This window comes from Ctenocephalides felis, unplaced genomic scaffold, assembly GCF_003426905.1.
Source record: "Ctenocephalides felis isolate EL2017-DRISC unplaced genomic scaffold, ASM342690v1 CF-g0.4_SCAFFOLD_01604, whole genome shotgun sequence".
NCBI classification, from domain to species: domain Eukaryota; kingdom Metazoa; phylum Arthropoda; class Insecta; order Siphonaptera; family Pulicidae; genus Ctenocephalides; species Ctenocephalides felis.
In genome coordinates, this window is record NW_020537758.1 from 4,041,611 (window position 1) to 4,061,254 (window position 19,644).

At 25.7% G+C, this 19,644-nt stretch overlaps 4 protein-coding genes across 4 annotated transcripts in view; all 4 read left to right on the plus strand.

Moving 5' to 3' along the window:
* LOC113372864 overlaps positions 1 to 5,298 on the plus strand; it is a 31,953-nt gene extending 26,655 nt beyond the window's left edge. Inside the window, exons 45-53 of the mRNA XM_026613201.1 lie at positions 1,210 to 1,311; positions 1,410 to 1,511; positions 1,610 to 1,837; positions 2,453 to 2,557; positions 2,638 to 2,745; positions 3,953 to 4,042; positions 4,122 to 4,223; positions 4,797 to 4,913; positions 5,219 to 5,298. Of these exons, the coding sequence (XP_026468986.1) occupies positions 1,210 to 1,311; positions 1,410 to 1,511; positions 1,610 to 1,837; positions 2,453 to 2,557; positions 2,638 to 2,745; positions 3,953 to 4,042; positions 4,122 to 4,223; positions 4,797 to 4,913; positions 5,219 to 5,298 (1,034 nt within the window). The remainder of the gene's footprint in view (positions 1 to 1,209; positions 1,312 to 1,409; positions 1,512 to 1,609; positions 1,838 to 2,452; positions 2,558 to 2,637; positions 2,746 to 3,952; positions 4,043 to 4,121; positions 4,224 to 4,796; positions 4,914 to 5,218) is intronic.
* Positions 5,299 to 5,618: 320 nt separating this feature from the next.
* LOC113372865 lies at positions 5,619 to 8,034 on the plus strand. Its single transcript, XM_026613202.1, has 8 exons — positions 5,619 to 5,652; positions 5,739 to 5,843; positions 5,906 to 6,013; positions 6,085 to 6,174; positions 6,446 to 6,550; positions 6,868 to 7,071; positions 7,798 to 7,876; positions 7,946 to 8,034. Exons 1-7 carry the CDS (start codon positions 5,619 to 5,621, stop codon positions 7,860 to 7,862), a joined length of 711 nt encoding a protein of 236 aa, XP_026468987.1. The 3' UTR covers positions 7,863 to 7,876; positions 7,946 to 8,034.
* Positions 8,035 to 8,862: 828 nt separating this feature from the next.
* Positions 8,863 to 9,995, plus strand: LOC113372867 (outer dense fiber protein 3-like protein 2). Its single transcript, XM_026613205.1, has 3 exons — positions 8,863 to 8,881; positions 9,529 to 9,782; positions 9,843 to 9,995. The coding sequence occupies exons 1-3, from the start codon at positions 8,863 to 8,865 to the stop codon at positions 9,993 to 9,995; spliced, it is 426 nt and encodes a 141-aa protein (XP_026468990.1).
* Positions 9,996 to 11,156: 1,161 nt separating this feature from the next.
* On the plus strand, positions 11,157 to 13,442 carry LOC113372968 (origin recognition complex subunit 5-like). Its single transcript, XM_026613298.1, has 6 exons — positions 11,157 to 11,320; positions 11,390 to 11,989; positions 12,035 to 12,279; positions 12,357 to 12,557; positions 13,091 to 13,210; positions 13,284 to 13,442. Exons 1-6 carry the CDS (start codon positions 11,242 to 11,244, stop codon positions 13,440 to 13,442), a joined length of 1,404 nt encoding a protein of 467 aa, XP_026469083.1. The 5' UTR covers positions 11,157 to 11,241.
* Positions 13,443 to 19,644: the final 6,202 nt, after the last annotated feature.

Here is a 19,644-nt window from a genome sequence, read left to right on the forward strand (position 1 = left end):
AAAGTTGTAATACAAGAGGTGCGTCCTGTAGAGCTCTTTGAAAATGTTAATCTTCTGAGTTGACTCTCAGATATATATTATGAGTATTATCGTTCATAAACACGCATTCCATATAACGTCTATAAATTAAATATTTTTTAATTCAAAATATTGTTAGAAAACCTATTGATTTTAGTAACTGTTATCATAATATACACTTTGAAGAATCACATAATGTGAATTACAAGCTCGTAGTACCAGCGGTGCGTCCTGTAGAGCTCTTTGAAAATATTAATTTACCAAGAATCATTTCACACCATTTACTTATATATAAAATTCATAATATATATAAAATATTTAATATATATATAAATATATATTTATAATACAAATTATTAATATTTGAAAAATTCTATTCATATTATATACAAATATTCTATAATTTATTAATTAATTAAATTCATTTTTAAAGATTTATAATTTATTCAGAAATTTATTTTATTATCCAAAAATAGTATGAATGAAATATTTAATTTTCAAATATTTATTTCTAAATTTTTATTTATCAATTTGCTGTGTAAATTTTTCTGAAATTATGCTTTTAACATTTTTAACGTGAAAAATGTAGCAATTTAAATTTATAATATATAGAAAATAAATATTTTGAAAAATTCTATTCAAATTTATAACTAAAAATTAATTTGATTAACTGATAACAAATATTCTATTAAAATAATTAGAATAAAATTAATATTTTCAATAATTTTAACTCACAACTTTACGTCATAAATTTATTTTAGAACAAATTTAAGATATTTGAATTTTGCTTATTTTAATGTGTTCAAAAATCATAAATTTTACATAAAATATTATTCTTGTATCTGAATTTTTACATGAACAATTTATTATTATTATATCTAGGTACAAAAAGATAATATATGGAAAAATCGTTTTTATATGTTTTTATATTATTTATTTCATTTTCTGCAAAAATATATATTTACTAATTATGAATCTATGTTATATAAATATTGCTTATGATTGGGTCAAATACAGAAATTAAAATGTGGATACATTTTTTAAATATCATTTTTAATTTTGTGTCTGATTTTTCACATAAACAATTAATTATTTTTATATTTATTTGCAACAAAATTATTTTGTTGGTTTTTATATATTTTTATTTTATTTATTTTGATGGTCTTTATATATTTATTTTATTTATTTTAGATGTTGCAACAATAACAACAAAAGATACCCAAGAATCAACAACCACGACTGATACTAAAAAAATCAATAAATATGAAGATTTTATAGAAATGGGAAGAAAAGGTAAACGAATTTTTTCTAAATATATACATATGAGTATTACATAATAAATATTATACTTTAGTATTAATTTTTGATATCTTTTCCAAATTTTTCATAAGAATCTGATGGATATTCCAAAACTGTGGAGACTTACAAAACAACACCAAGTTTTCAGGTCGAGGAATTTATTAGTGAAGATGGGCTTAGTAAAGAAAAAAGAGGTGAATATGATTTTAATTTTTATTCTTGTGTCTCTAAAAAAATTTACGTATTCTATTATTTGTTTATTTAATTTTATGGAATTTTTATTTTATTAAAGTTACCAAAAAGTCCAGTGATGGTCGTAGAATTGTGGAAACTGTTACAACATCAATGCCAGTTGTCGAAGTCGAAACTTTTGTTGTTCAGGATGAAAAATTCTCCAAGGAAAATAAAGTTTCTACAAAATCTGGGGTCCAAAAAATTTTAGAAACCGTTGAAACTGTTGGTCAATCTCCAAGAGTTGAAACTTATATTGTTGAAGAAGCAATTGATGGAAATAGTAGAGGTAATAGAAAAATTTAATTGTGTTTTATATATTTATTATCAAATTTCTTTGCTCCCAGAGATTCAAATGATAAAAAAAATAATCTGAAAAAATAAAAAAAAATAATCTGAAAGTCATAAAATAATCCTAATTTTAACTCTAACATAGTCCGCAATTCAAACAAAGTTTCTTATAAAAATAACATGGGTAAAATTCATTTGTTCTTTAGAATTTTATAACAAGCGATAAGTGAATCAAAATTTTGAGAATAACATTGTATTTGCTTATATTAATCATAAATAAAAAAAATTCCAAAACAAATTATATATTTTATAAAATAAATATTTACTTGGGAAGAAGATCTTAAAAATAATATTAGGAGTTAAACCCCTCAGAGATTTTTTTTACGATTTGGAAGCATTTAAGTTCCCGTGAGCAAAAAATCGAAAATATCCATATTAAGGACCACCCTAATGTATATATATATACAATTTATTTTTAGCCCTTACTAAATCTAAATAAATCAGAGATTTTTTTTACGAATTGGAAGCATTTAAGTTCCCGTGAGCAAAAAATCGAAAATATCCATATTAAGGACCACCCTAATGTATATATATATATACAATTTATTTTTAGCCCTTACTAAATCTGGTGGCCAAATAATTATAGAAGAAGTTGAGACTGTAACTTCTTCGCCAAGAGTAGAAACTTATGTTATACAAGATTCAAAAGAAAGCAAAGGTATATAAAAATAATCATATATATATATATATATATATATATATATATATATAATATAATATAAAAAAAATAATTTTTAGGTACAAAAACTGGTTCTCAAAGAATTATCAAAACAGTGGAAACCATAAACAAATCTTCTCCTAGTGCAGAAACTTATATTGTCGAAGAAGTTGTGGAAGGACATAAAGGTATTTATATAAAATTTTTCAAACTCCTCCTAAACGGTTATTCGAATTTTGATAAATCTTCTTGGAGTTTGTTAAAGAAAATTTTCAAGATGTTATAATTAATATATTTTATTTATTTTATTTATTATTATTTGCTTTTATTTTATATTAAATCATCAAACTACGGATATCATTTTAATGTAAATTCTATCCTTTGTACTCTTATTTATTTAAATTTATCTTATTCATCACTAGATGTTATATTATTTAACAGTTGTAATAAATATTGTAATTTAAAAAAAATAATAATAATTAATATATAAAATACTATATATACGATTCGTCTGTGCGGATGTATGATTGCAAACTTCACTTAAACGGTTATTTGAATTTCGATAAATCTTTTTGGAGTTTGTTAAGGAATTTTTTAAGATGTTATGAATCATAAAACTTTAAATATAAAATTTTTCTGTGCGGTTGTATGAATTCGAACACCTTCTGCACGGTTGTTTGAATTTTGATAAATATTTTTCGAGTATGTTAAAGAAAATTTTTAAGTTGTCATGAATTATAAAACTTTATAATATATATATATATACAATTTTTCTGTACGGATGTACAGATATTTGAATTAAGTAACATTTGAATTCAAACTTTTCCTAAACGGTTATTCAAATTTTGATAGATCTTTTTGGAGTTTATTAAGGGAAATTTTTGGGATGTCATGAATTATAAAACTATAGTTATTGTTATTAGACTATAGTAACTGGAATCATTGTTTGACATTGAAATTATTTTGACACATGAGAACTGTCATCTGCCAGAAATTTCAAGTTACTAATGAGCTTAGACAATATTAGAATATGATATATTCATGATTATGAATAAGAAAAATATAATGCTGAGATATGCCAGAAATTAAAGTAATATAAAATACAGTAAATATTTGACAGGTGAATTTACATAATTCAGTTCAGCAGATTATTTTCTTTAACTTATGCATGACGTATTTTGTCTTACTTTACTAAATTATTATAAAAAAAATTATTTATTCACAAAATTATTTATAGTTTCATTGTGTCAAAAATTCATTTGTTTTGAATAATGGGTATGAAATATTTAGTTAGTTGATCGTAGATTGAATAGTACACAAGAAGTTAAAAAAAATTGAGGTCTGTCGGGCCAGCTAGTATAATTAAACAATTATTTATATTTTTATTTTTTTTAGGAAAATCAGGTTTACATAGAATTATAGAATCTGTGGAGACTTCTGAAGTAGAGTCCGACGTTGTGGAAGTCTCTAGACCAGGACAAAAAGGTATTCATAATTTTTAATTATTATTGTAATTAATAAAAAGCAATTATTAATGAAAATTTTTATATTATAAAAATTTTAGGTGTGCGCAGATTGGTAGAAACAGTTGAAACCGTAAGTTCTTCTCCAAGGATGAAAAGTTACATCATTGAAGACGTGCAGAAATCTTCAAAAGCAAGCAGAGGTAACTAAATAAATGAAATATTAGTATGTTTTAATATTTAAGCTTAATTTTTATAATATTTCAGTACAAATTTTTAGTATTTCAGTACAAATTTTTAACTATACTAGTTTTCAAAACTGTTACCTATAAAAACTAATGTTTTTTTTTTTCAAGATCAAACAATGACAAGTTAGTTATTTGTTAAATTTCTTGTTACTCCTATATGATTATTACATTTTTTTATTTTACTAAAATCATCTACAAACTCACTTTGACTCACACAAAAAGTTTTATCAAAATTTGAATAACCGTTTGGGAGCATTTGATTGACATACACACGTACAAAAGACGTATTATAAAAAAAGATATATTAGAGAGAATCCCGTTTCCAAATTGAAATCAATTTTATTGAAAAATCCGAAGAATCATTGCTGTTTATAAATATTTATTAACATCATAATTAAAAATTTGCTACAATTTCTTGTTAAAAATTCTAAAAACAAATTGAAAATACTTCTCAAATACAAATTCAAACATTTGTTTCCATGACTTTTATATTTGTTTATAAAATTGTGTCGACTATTTTTTTTATAGATGTTTCAGAAAGAGGTTCCCAAAGATTAATAAGAACTGTAGAAACTCCAGGGTCTTCGCCCAGGGTGGAAACTTATGTTATAGAAGACTCCAGTACTGGTGCAAAAGGCAAAAATGGTACAAAAATTGAATAAATGTATTATGTATATAACTGATGGCACGGAATCATAGTAAATTTTATCTAGTTTCTTCCCATCTAACTGAAAAGGGGTACTTTCCCCTGATATTTGTGAGTTAGTTGACAAAAACCAAAAAAATGTCCCGAAATTTTCTATTCATTTCCAAAGAATAATGAGAGATCGAATTCAAAGTCGTTCTATTCAAAATTTTTATATCGGGATGTATATAACTGTTGGCATGGAATTGTTGTAAATGCCATATATATATATATATATATATATATATATATTATTTATTTTTAGCAATTTCTACAAAATCCGGTGCACAACAAATAATTGAAACTGTGGAAACTATAGGATCATCTCCGAGGGTAGAAACTTAGATATAAATGGAAATAAATAAAGTAATTATACAAAATATTAGAACTATAGCATTTTTGTTATTTCCAGATTTAATCATCAATAATACTATTGTTATTGATGACTAAAAACAGATTTAAATTAATTCTTTTACCTTGCAATTTTTACTTTAAAAGCTTGTCTAGTACTTTGACTTTTAGTTTTCTTAATTTTTTCTCACTTGGTGCAATTTTTTTATTTCATAGAAAAAAACAAAATACTAACTCTATTTTTTTATTTAAATTGTTAATAATATTAATAATAAAAATATTAACATTTCTATGTTCAAAAGCAATATTACCATATGGGAATACCACTTTTCATTTATTCAACAACTTGTTTATTTTTTTCTATTTTTCTTTTATAAAATGATCTTTTACATGAGTTCTATCCAGTTTTCTTATTATAATATATTAATTTTCAGTTGTTTCATCAAAATCTGGTGCCCAAAAAATTCTAGAAACTGTGGAAACTGTATCATCTCCAAGAGTAGAAACTTATATTGTTGAAGATGGAAAAAGGAGTAAAGGTAGGAAATATCAATTTTATTATAATTGTAATTTTCTTTTATGAAATTATATTAAATTTTAGTAGTTTCTACAAAATCTGGTGGACAAACAATTCTAGAAACGGTAAAAACTGCATCATCATCTCCGAGAGTAGAAACTTATATTGTTGAAGACGGAAAAGGGAGTAAAGGTATAAAATATTTATATATTAGATTGAATTATTTTCTTTAGTGTATAGCTAATTTTTAATTTTTTTCTCAGGTGCACAAAGGGTGATAGAAACTGTGGAGACAATAGGATCGTCTCCAATAATAGAAACTTACATTATCGAAAATGGAAAAAGGAGTAAAGGTAATAATAATTATTATTAATTTATCGAAGGAGAAATTTATTTTCCCCAGAGAATCTTAATTTCACGATTAAAATTTTGTAAGATCGAAATTTATTACTAGAATTCCAATTTATCAAAGGTGTAAGTTTTGAAGATTTCAAAAATTTGTTTATATTATAATATTGAATTTTTAATTTTTAATTAATCTAGAATTTCTAAGGTATGCTCCACTAGATCTAGTATTTTTGGGATTAAGTATTATTTATTTATTTATAATGATTTTTATAACAGTTTCGACCAAATCTGGTGGCGACAAAATAGTGGAAACTATTAGGTCTGGTCCAATTGTCGAGAGTTATATTGTGCAGGATGGTTCTGCCTCAACAGAAAGCAAAAGTAATAATTTATAATATATATATATATATATATATATATATATATACATATATACATATATATATACAATAAAATAACAAGTATTGATAACTCCTTACTTATACGTTTCGGCACTTGATTTGTGTCATCACTGAGAAAAATCGAAACGACAAATTGTATATTGAAATTCATGATACTTATGATTTATTACCTAATAACCTTTTTATTTTTAATTTCTCGACGATGACACACACAAAGTTCCAAAACGTATATTACTTATTTTCTGCTGTATTTATGAAATATAACTTTTTTTCATTTTTCTATTTTTTTCTATTTAGAAAGTATGAAACAATCAAGTAACATTAAAGAAACAGTTGTGTCGAGTCCTACGACAGTAATAGAATATTATGAATCCCATGATGGGGTTTCTGGAACATCTAATATTAAGGGAAAATATAGCATAAAAGCTTCAAAAGCACCAGGATCTGGTGAAGTTACTACTTATGTTGTACAGGACGAATTCAGTAAGCAAAATGGTAAAGGTAGGTGGAGAAAAAATTATAAATTTGCAAAATTTTGACTGGATTTTCTAATGAATACTTGTATTCATATTTTCCACCTTTTTTTGAATAAATTAATTAATTATAAGATTTAACTTATAAATTGTAGCCTGTAAATTTAATTTACCTTTTTAGTAAATTAAAAAATCATTATTTTATTATTTTATAATCTTTATATATTTTTATCTTCATTTTTTTATATTTAAAATATTTTTCCCATATATTTTTTGAGTATGAATTATTTTTTATATGAATTTTTTATTATATTTCATATATAAATAGTTTATATAAATTTGGTATTATATTTTGCATTAAAAAAACATAAAATTTTTTTCATTAAAAAACAAACACTAGGAATTGACCTGATATCGAGCAGCATAAAAGATAATTGTATTAATAAAATTAAGACTTATGTGCTTGAAGGGTTTATTTTTCATCCCATTTAAAAAAAAATAATTAGAAAAAAAAGATTCAAACAAAAATATTTAAAAATTTAGGGGTGAACAAACTTGATAAAAATAATTGTCTATTCTAGAGAAATTTAAACAAAAAAAGATTTTAATAGAAATACAATAAAAAACGTTTAATGGCTAGAGGTGAAAATTTAGGGTTGCATGTGTTTTTAATTTAATTTTATTTGCAAATATATATACTTATAAATATTTATATTTTTTGGCAATATTTATAACAATTCAGACTCAATTTTAGGTTCCAAACAAAATGGTACCAGAAGAAGCAAAAAGAACAAACAAGTAACGCCTAAAATAAGATAATATATATTAAAAAGGTACAATTTCACACAATATCTTAAAAATACAATATTCAATATATATAAATATATCCTTTTTTATTTTAGATTTGCCAAAATACTAACTATTATTATTATATCGACAATAATTCAACTATTTATTAAACTGGATGATTTGTTTAAACTCACAAAGGACTTTAATTAGATTTAAGATGTGATTTTGCCTATTTAACAAATTAATATTTTTATAATGCTTTTATTTATATTTATAAATATATATAATACTCGAATTTGTATAAAAATATAATATATATAGAAATTTTTAGATTTGATATATTTGTATATGAGCAATAAAAAATTAACACGGATTGAAGTTTTATTTTAAAAAGCGGCTGCAACTTTAAAAAATAACAATTTTATATATATATATATATATATATATATATATATATTTAATTAAATTATATTAATACTTTAGGATGTGATTGATATAATTTTGTATAGCAATTAAAATGTTTATTAATATTTATTTTTATTTTAGATGTTTATATAAATGCTTACGAGGATAATGTAAGTATGTTTTCTGTATTTACATATATACATATATATATATATATATATATATATATATTAAAAATTTCATATACGTTGATCACATTTATGGCTCAAATTTTTGCTTTTTAATAACTTTATATATGTATACATAAATTTATTACTATTTTATTGTTATTTATATACATATTAAATTAATTGTGTATATATTTATTTAAATTTTATTAAAAAGTTATATAAGTTATAGAATAATATTTTTTATTTAATGTAATTCTGATGTTATATAAGGCATTGTGATTCTAAAATTTGTTATGCATTCATTTACTAAATCTCTTGTAACTTTTAAACCGTTTGTCTAATATATATAAAATATTTTGCAAATTTGTACAGAAATAAATTCTGTATAATTTTGTCTAACATCATAATGCCTTATAGAAACTCGGTGTATTTTATTACACACAAAGTGCACAAAGATGTATGAATTACTTATGCGTGCGTTTTTTTTTATTATAAATTTTATATCTTGGAAAATATTCATTTAATATGAATGATCTATTCGACAAATTTGTACAAAATTAAATTCTCTGCAATATTTTCTAACATTGTTTTAACCTAAAGCAACTCGGTATACTCTAAAATCGTGTTTGAAAATACGTACATAATTTTTTAGACTGAGATTGTCATATATAGAGACATTTGTAATCGTTAGGGTGTTATTTTTTGATTTTTATTTTTTTACTCAAATTTTTTCATGAACACTTGTTAAGTATTTTATTATTTTACAATCTTGATTAAATGCATAAACTTTTGATAAAATTTGCCGAAACACTTTAGTGCATTTTTTTTAAAGGAGGGCCTCTCAAAGTCTTTTGAGATATTTAAGTTCGTAGTGGAACAAAATGTCTTAATTCTTGAATACTTGGGGAAATTGTATTATTATTTTGGTCTGTGGTCCTAAAAATGTTTTATAGGTTTACAAAATCAAAGATTGAATAAACAAAAATAATAAAAATTAGCCACAATAACCAAAAAATGGTCACAATTTCACCAAAGCACATAATTCCCAAACTACATAAACTAAATCTTTTTCCTTGAGTTCTGGGACACCCTGTATATATAAATATATTTCCATTATCCAGCCCCGAATCTCTACAATATCCCCTCGGCCATCGGAGGTTCTAAAGAGGCCAAATGTCCGGCGGCCCCAGCTTACACCATCGTGGGCCGACATCCTCCTCCGAAGAGAAACGAGGCCTTCCCCGGCCCTGGGGCTTACGATGCGACCGACGCGCCTCTACAGCCCAGGCCGGCGGCTTACACAATCAGGGCCAGGTTACCCGACCCGTCAACCCGGACCAAAAATCCTGGACCGGGTGCATACTACCCGGAAAAGGTAATAAAAAGATAATGGTAATAAAGATGTATATTTTTTATATCCTTCCTATTCCCTTAGATTTACAAAGCCCATCAACTCCTGCCTCCTGAATTATCTTTTGGAGTCCGTCATACCCCATACAAAGGAATTCCCGATAAACACATGATCCAGAATGAGGTCTTGTGCACAGGACCCCCGAGGGGAAAATTCGATCCTTTTGCTTTCGAATAAAAAATATTTGTAGTTTATATATCTATGTGTAATTAATTTATTTTTATTTTTTAATGGTGAAATTAATAAAGTTTTGCTTGAGTTGCACGTTTGGAACTTCAAACAATTGTATTTAATTATAAAAATAAATATAACAATATTAATTTTTATTAAATTAGGTTAATTTAGACTGTGTACCAGCTCACAGTTTTGGAATTCGCCATTCTCCTTACAGAGGACATATTAGAGACGCCGAAGATATTTAAAATTATTTATGAAATATTGTAGATAAATATCAATATTTATTAAATATACTATATTTATCAATGGAATTAATTTAAGCACTAATTAGTATTTTACAAAAGCACCAAATATGTTAGATTTTGTTACTGAATAAAATTATGTACCTGAATAGAAGAGTTTTATTAAATTATTTATACTATAAATTATAGTACTTGCAGCTTAATATATATATACTAATTATAACAAATATTCTATTGAATTTTGGTATAAGCACTGAAAAAAAGAAACCATTTTCGCTATTTTGCTAAATACATTGTATTGAAATATATGTATTAAATAAAAACTTATATTTTAAAGTTTCAAATTAACTTATTATCAAATGCTTAGTATTTATAAATACTTAATAAATAATAAAAATACATAAATTGTACCACAAAATCAAACTTTTGAATTTAAATTCCGTTATTGAAGCTGTCAACTTTAATTGACTAACTTCACTCTCTAAAGTTTAGCTATAAACGATTGTCTTTACTAACGTTTTGTTTTGCTAAAAATATTATTGAAATTATAGTCTTTTAAATTAAACTTATGCCTATTTATTAATATTTAATAAAAATACATAATTATTTAGGTTACTAACTCAAATTTTAAGTTTGAAATCCGTTAGTTCAGCTGTCAGCTTCAATTTGCTAACTTCATACCATAAAGGCCTTGACAGTTGTTTAATTTCTTTACAAAAGTCTTGTTTTGCCAAAAAAGTTATTAAAATTAAATTCTTTAAATAATTGATAACCAAAATACATAATTTGGTTACCAATTCAAATTTTGAACTTAAAATCCGTTACCTCAGCTGTCAACTTCAAATTGCTAACTTCACACCGTAAAGTCTTTGACAGGTTTATCATTTGACAGTTGCTCAGTTTACTAACGAATTTCTTCACAAACGTCTTGTTTTGGTACAAAATGTGTTAAAATAGTGTTAAATTTGTTATAAAATTGTTTTAAAAGTTTATGTTGTTGCAAAATGAATGAGTGTGTTGAATTTCTTAGTCCTACATTGCCATGTAGAGAAAATTTGATTAAAACTTTGTACAACTATATAGGTTAGAATAAACATTTTTACCAATTGCTTATGTTGATTTATATAACTACATTTGTCTATTACACTATAGGTTATAAAGACGAAGTATTCCCACAATGTCTTTTCATACTAGGACACAAAGGCACTGGCAAATCCAAAACAATCACAGCCCTACTCAAATATCTAAAACACAACTTTGTGATTGTAAATTGCATCGAATGCTATTCCTTAAAAATAATGCTGGAGAGCATTTTGAATACACTATCCGGTCACAATTTGACACCAGAAAACAACTACACCTCCTTTGCAAAATGTGACTGCATATCCGACTTTATTCCACAAATGCAAAAAATATCAAAACTGACACATGTTAAAGATTTTGTTATTGTATTTGAAAATGCTGAGAGGCTGCGAGACATGGAACATAATATTTTGCCAGCTTTTATGAGGCTGAAAGAGTTGACAAAGTTGAATGTTTGTACTGTTTTGGTTAGTGATATTATGTTTGAGAAATTTCACAATAAAACTGGTTTGCCTGAACCGATAGTTGTACATGTGCCTCAGTACAATCAAGAAGAATTACTAAAAATTATGACTTTGGATTATGATTATAATAAAATGCTTTTGGTACAAAAGTATTCCAACTCGGACATCATAAATGACTTGGGTGAGATTATAATTGTATATATATGTTTGTTATTTATCCAATATAATTTATTATTAATTTTATTTCTAGATAAGGATTTTTATGGAAGTTATCTTAATGCCTTTCTGTGTGTGTTTTATCGTGCCTGCAGAGATTTACCAGAATTGCAATATATGGCTAGAGTTTGTTATATCGAATATTGCAGACCTGTTATAAATTCAAGTATAAATTATAAGGAAACAACAAAACTTTGGAGACACGTTGCACCTATTTTAAAAACTGCTTTGGGAACTTTATATCAGCGGATAGGACTCCAAAATATTTTGTATAATAATGTAAGTAATATATATATATATATATATATATATATATATATGTATATATATATACATATCTTATTTTAATATTTCAGGATATCTCAATCACCAAACACATTGGTGACAATTCTGCCATCAATATGAAGCAAAGTATAGAATTGCCTTATTACGCAAAATATTTGCTAATAGCAGCCTATTTGGCAAGTTACAATGCTGCTAAAGAAGACAAAAGGCTTTTTATGCAACATCATGGCAAGAGAAAGAAACGGGTTCAGGATCTCAAAAATAAAGCAAAGGTAATAAAGAAATTTTTTGGTATATGATACTTGTTTGTGCATTTGTTTATTATTTTTCTTGTAACTTTTAAAATATTTGATTGATATAATTCATGTATTTGGAGAATAAGTGCAGAATTGAATAGTGTATAATATTTTCTAACATTATAATGATCTACAGCAACTCGGTATACTTTAAAATCATGATTGAATTTTTTGCTATGAAAAACTCACCCTGCACAAGCATTTCTAGATTTCATGGCAACTTATTGATGCATTTGTTTATTATATTGCTTGTAACTTTTAAAATAATAGATGAATTTAATTTACGTATTTGGAGAATATGTGCAGAATTAATTAGTCTATGATATATTCTAACGTTATAACGCCCTACAGCAACTCAGTATACTTTAAAATCATGATTGAATTTTTTGCTACAAAAATCTCACCCTGCACAGGCACATTTCATGGAAACTTATTGATGCATTTGTTTATTATATCTCTTGTAACTATTAAATTATTTGATTCGATTTATATGAATATTTTTTTTTAAGGTGACAGAAAAGCTGAGTACACAAATTGGTCCAAAAACTTTCACACAAGACAGATTGCTTGCTATATTTTATGCAATACTCGACGAAAAAATTGGTCTGACTTGCAATCTCTTAGCACAGGTGATGATTATTATTAAAAAAAAATTCAAATTATTAAATATTATTATTTAATCCAATTCGTTATTATTTTTAGATTTCTAGTTTGGTTCAGTTGCAAATGCTGGTTTGTATCGGTGGAGAGGCGTCTATTGATTCCGCTCATTACCAATGTGCTGTAGGATTAGACTTTATGCAAGTCGTGGCTAAATCTGTTGGTTTCAATATAAGGAAATATTTATATGATTTTATATAAATAATTACTTGTAGTTATGTTATTTTTGTACTCGTTTGATTAATTTTTAATTGCGATAATTATTTATGTCTACTTTTAATTGAAATAAATGCCATTGATATCAGGTTTTGTATTAATTCTATGAGTTAATTTGGATTTAAATAATGTATGAATATTTGACCTAATTTTTTTATGATAATTTTAAATTTCTGGCCTAACCTGGCTCATTTTAGAAAATTTTAAATTTCATGATCAGTGTAAAATAAATATTTAATATTATAATAATAATTGGAAAGTGAACTAATTTTGGGCCATAGATTGTTCTGTTTATAGTGTAGTTTTCTGTTAGTGAATAAGTAAAATTATCACATATTCAAAGTGTATACACTTTGCTTTTTACCGTATATGTTCAAATAGGTAACTTTCATAAAGTTCAAATTTCATGTTTGAATTTCGCGCTTTAAATTGTACAAGAGGTGACAGTCATTCTGACACATGTTGACAACTTCAATTGTCAAAGAAATTTCCGTGAATTAACACGCCGTCGCGTTAATTATGATTTTTAATTAAATCCTTGATTAGTTTTAATTAATTTATGCATCAAAACGTGTAATTAATTTAGTAGATCATTTTGATATAATAAATTTATCGTGAAACGTTAATTAAAAGCCAAAAAATGGATATGTGTGGAAGTGCCTAAATGTATAGTTTTATAAGTATCTCTTTCAGGGCCTCCATTTTGAGTCAATTTTATAATTAAACAATTTATTTACAGCGTCAATGTATCCTTCATTATATACATGTCATTATCAATAGTATAATTTATATATGTGCTTTTGTAGGTTATTAATTCATTTACAGCGCCAATGTATCCTTTATTTATATATATGCAATTGTAAAATGTATAATTTATATATATGCGCTTTTGTAGGTTATATTTAAGTACTTCCAACACATATCTCTTTATTATCGAATTCTAAATTCACGAAAGTCTCTAAGTAAGTCGTGTGTCGTGTATTGTGTAAAGACTTTACTCGGACAATTGCAACAGGTCGAATAGACTTGTAAAAGACTAAAGTTATGTAGTGGTTCTAAAGTAGTGATTTTGTGTCGAGTACTTGAGATTTCTGGCAGATGCTCCAGAGGTGGTTCGAGTAATGAATTAGTGTTCTGGGAGCTGCTGTAGAGGATATCGAACAATGTAAGTGCAAAGCATGTTTTATACAAATGAGTCAAAGAATATATTTCTGATATATACAGGCATTTATCGTACTACATCTGATATGTAGTACTTTATTTTAAATATTAAATATTTAATTTTTAAATTATTATTAATAATTAAATATATATATATATATATATATATATATATATATATATTATATAAAGCAAGAGGTTTTCTTCAGATGGTGAAATAATATGATAAAATGTTCTTGGGCATCCATTCAGTAATTAAAAAACAGTTTTATTGAAAGAAAATGTAAAAGAATACATATAAAGAATAAAGTACTACATATAAAGAAAATAAATAAAAGTACTACATATGCAGTATATGTACATTAAGTTTTTCTTATTTTTGAATTTAAAGCAGTCAAATATTTTTGAAAATGTTTACTTCATCACAAATTTTTTTTAATCTTTAGTGAAAACTATAATTTGAATAGAAAAAATAAAAAGATATTACTCATAATTTATTTTCCGAAAGAGGCTTACAATTAATGACGAGTTTTTTTATTATACTACTTTTATGCTTGTAATAATAATATTTCTATATAGTTATGTATTTAATGCTTGATTTTCATATTAAATGAAATTAATTGAAAGATGCTTTGAGAACTTGTGCCTTTTTTTTCTTATCCGATATCATTATAAAGCAGTCTGTATATATTTTAGTAAAATATTTTCTGGCTCGTGCATTATTAATATAGTTGTATACATATATCTGCTGAAAATATTGTTTATTCTATAAATTTGAGTTAATATAATTTTCTTTAATGAGATATACTTTTATTAATTTCTAATGTATAAAATACAATTTATCTTTTGTTTATTCAACTACAACTATTATGCTAATAAAAGATTTTAAATTAATTTGGCAGACATATGTGTAAAAGACTATGTTCATATTTAATTTGTTATGGGGAAAACATGTTGATTCAGTTTTTTTTATTTTACTTATGAATTAAAATTTTATGAATGTTTTAAATCAATATAAAAGATAAAGTTTGTACTTCTCGTATGTATCAAAGACATTGAAAGTAATTTATATTATTACAATTCCATATAATATTCCACCAGAAATTCTTTTGTTCTATAACAACACTATGAGCTGATTTTGTGTAGAATTCAAAATTCTTAATATTAAATTTTAGTTACCAAATTATTAGTTAACCAATACAGCTTTTTGTAAGCATCGATACTTATTTGTTGAATAGGTCTTAGCATCCTTCTTAGGTAACTCCTAAATTGATGGTATTTTATTACAAATTACAAATTTACTTTGTTACAAAAATCTCTTTTTTTGTGACACCTCTTGTTCATTATTCTTTGGAAACAATTTTTTAAATTATCAAGAATCATGTGTTTTCCCTGTAGCGATATTGATTGCATGTACATTTTTATTTATTGGATAACACGATTGTTGGTTTTGATCAAATTATTTCAAATATTTAATACGACTACCAAATTGTTAATCAAATGCAGCTTTTTAAAACTTTTAACTGTAGTTTTATTCTAAATTTATTCAATTATATCGCTGCATAGCTAAATAATATTTTTTTATTCTTTTGTTGCTAAAAACAATTTTGATCAAGACTTGCAATCAAAGTTTCAAAGAGTTGACTTGAATGATTAGACAAAATATTATTTTGTTAACAAGTTTATTATTCGATTCAAGTTGTAAAAATTATTTAACTCGATTTCTAAAGGATAACAATCAGCTTTAAACAGTTTTGAAGTTTTTAATGTTCAAGTTTTCGAATATTTTTCATTATTTTATTTTACAAGTTTTATTGAATTTCTTTTATGGCTTTTTCTAATAATTTGTATATTATTCAAGTCAACTAAATTTGTTTCTGTCTCGATTAATTGTAAAGGTTTCACAAGTTTTATTAAGTCGTATAAACAATTTTGATTCGATTAATATCATTTCATTTCATCGATTAATTAAATAATTCTCTCAAATAATTTTTTTTTTCCAAGTCCAAATTTTCTGATTATAATTCTTTCGAATATTTTTTTTTTTTAAGTCCTTTCAGATAATTTTTTTTTCTAAGTCCTTTCAGATAATTTTTTTCTAAGTTCAAATTTTCTGAAACCTTTTCAATTAAGACAGACGAGCTATTTATGCATGCTGTATTATCCCAAAGCCAACATTCGAATGAATGAGGCTCACGTTGAATATTTCTCAACGAGAAAATTTTATTGGGGCAAAGTTAAATATTTTAACTAAGTCCCAGAATTTTTTTCTCGTTGTGAAAATTTCAACGTGGACTTGATTTCATTCGAGTGTTGGTTTTGGGAATTGGTGTGTGTGAGGGAACACTAAAAAACATAAAAAAGTTTCAAGCTGAACAGAAAAGGAAAAATTGACCTGGGACTTAGGGGTTTTTTTTAGGTCACCTACCTTTCCTCTTCCTCTTCCTCCTCCCCCTCTCCTCTTTTCCCTTTTTTTTTCTTTTTTTTCCGCTTTTTTTGTGTTGTTTTTTCGCATGTTGTGGTTTTTGGGTAGATTTCTGGGTTCGGCATGCATCTTCCGCAATGTGTCTCTCTGCGTGTAACCTCTCGCATCATGGACCTCAGGTGACCATCACTTGGTGTGTTCGTTTCAGGACCCTTTGCGCTCGCCAACAGCCGTCACCAGCACTGCTCCATTTTTCTGCTTCAGAGTTCCTTGTCGTCGCTTCAGCCGGATTCGATCCGTCTCACCTTGTGCCTGCCTCCAGAGCGATTTCACCGAGTATGCGGTCCCTTAAACCACTCGGCTATTTAAGTTATTGATGATAAAAGTTATTTTTATTCCTATATTTATTAATATTGAATTTAATAAAGAATATGTATCATACACTCTCTTATTCATCATCTGCCTCTACCCTCTCTTTCCCCAGTGCTTCCTCTATCTTTTCTTTTTTTTTTTTTTATGTATCTCTCTTACAGTCAAGTGCGAAACTTGAGTTTTTTGTTTTCAGAAATATTCTAAGTGTCAAGGTCGAAATGCGACACCTGAATTTAATATTTTGAACTATATTTGATAATTATGAAAAACTATACATTCGATTTTTCAAGCATCTTAGGGATTTGAACCGAGGCACGCTAAACAACCGTAGTGGTCACTTAACGAGCTCGGCCAATTTGTTATACAGAACCACCTGCTATTTTTAAAAATATAAAGTCTTATTTTTAATTTGAAAGATATAAGTTTCTTAAAAATATTGTATGCCAAATGTGCGAATGGCCGAGGTCGTAAAGATACGGTTTAGGCCGGAATAGCAATTCGAGGATCGACAGATCGAACCCCATTTGACTGAAAAAAATATTTGGAGCCAATAATTTTTTCAAACTGTGTAATAAATAAGACATATCGATAGAATAAATTTATTGAGTGTCAGTATTACAAAAATCGACATAATATATATATATATATAAATATATATAATATAAATGTAGTATATATATATATATCTATATATATATATAATATATACATAAATATATAAAAGATAAGAAAAGTAGGAGAAGGATAATTTTTCATAAATTCATATTTACGCCTGGTTAGCAGTAAACCAAACCCACTTTGGTGTAATTTAAAAATCTTATTATTTTCGATAAAAAGACCAGTCTATCAGGAGCAGCCAAAATTGGCCAAAATCGTGACTTTCAAATGCAATTTTAAGGCACTTAATGAATGAAATTAATAATTTTAATTAATGCTTTGTGTAGACTAAAGTACAATCTTTATACCAAACCAAAAAAAATACAAATTTATCATCGTCTTCATAGTTAAAATCAGCTTCAAAGTTGGCAATTTTTCAAACTTCAATTTGGTACCAAGGGCAGAAGAATTTTTTTTTCCAAAAACTGATTCCATATTCGGTATCAGCGCCTCGAAAACTATCAGAATCGGTCAAAACATTTTGAAATCGCGAAAAAAAGTTTTCATTTCATTAGTAAAATTTTGATTTTGCAACCAAAGATTCGATTTTTCGAGGGGTGTTTGTGGATTTATCCAAAAACGGATAACATTTTCGAATTCAGCGATTCAAAATTATTAAAACCAATCAAAATATTCTGAAAATCGCGCAAAAAAGTCGATTTTTTTTACAAAAAACTCGATTTTGCAACCAAAGTTTTTGATTTTGCGGGGTGTTATGTGGATTATCAAAAACGATAACATTTTTGAAATCAGCGTCCCAAAATCTTTTGGAATCAGTAAAAACATTTTTGAAAATTGCGAAAACAAATCCATTTTTTTGCTAAAATTGCGATGTTGCAACCAAAGTTTTTGTTTGTACACGCCCTGAAAGCTCCTCAAACAGGACAATTTCGTCCTTTTCATCAAAAAGACTTTGTCCAATTAGTTGTTGATTTTATTTTCCTTCTACTATAGGGGAGACCCAGGTTGTAAGGTTCCTTAAAGGCATCCTTATGAGTCATACCAGGCACCTGTAATAAGAATCAAAATTTAGCTATATTTATCTTATTACAAATTTATTTATAATCTAAAGATATACATCTAAAATAGGATTATATGTTACTTAATACTGTACTAGTAACAATAAATATTTATAAGTACAACCGAATAATATATCATTTATATTAATCGAATAACTTTATATCATTCCAAAGTCCTGAAAAATGCGTGGATAGTAGTCCATAGATTCACTTCAAATTCATTTTTAAAAAACATCATTTATATAATCAAATAGTTAGGTATCATTTTCAAATTGAGTAGAATGTGTTTAAAAAAAAGCAGGAATAGTCTCTTAGTTTTAATATGATTTAGTAATTATAAATCTAAATTTTATCTATTTTTTACTTATATAAATAAATTAAAATGCCTAGAACAAAATTTTCAAGTTGGTTGATAAAATGTACACATACACAAATTCCGCGTTTCATTAAAAATTATACGAATTTTAGTACTTAGTAAATTTGATATAGTTTTTTACTAATGTAAACAAATTAACGTGCCGAAAAGAAAATTAAAGTTATTTGAAGAAAAGTT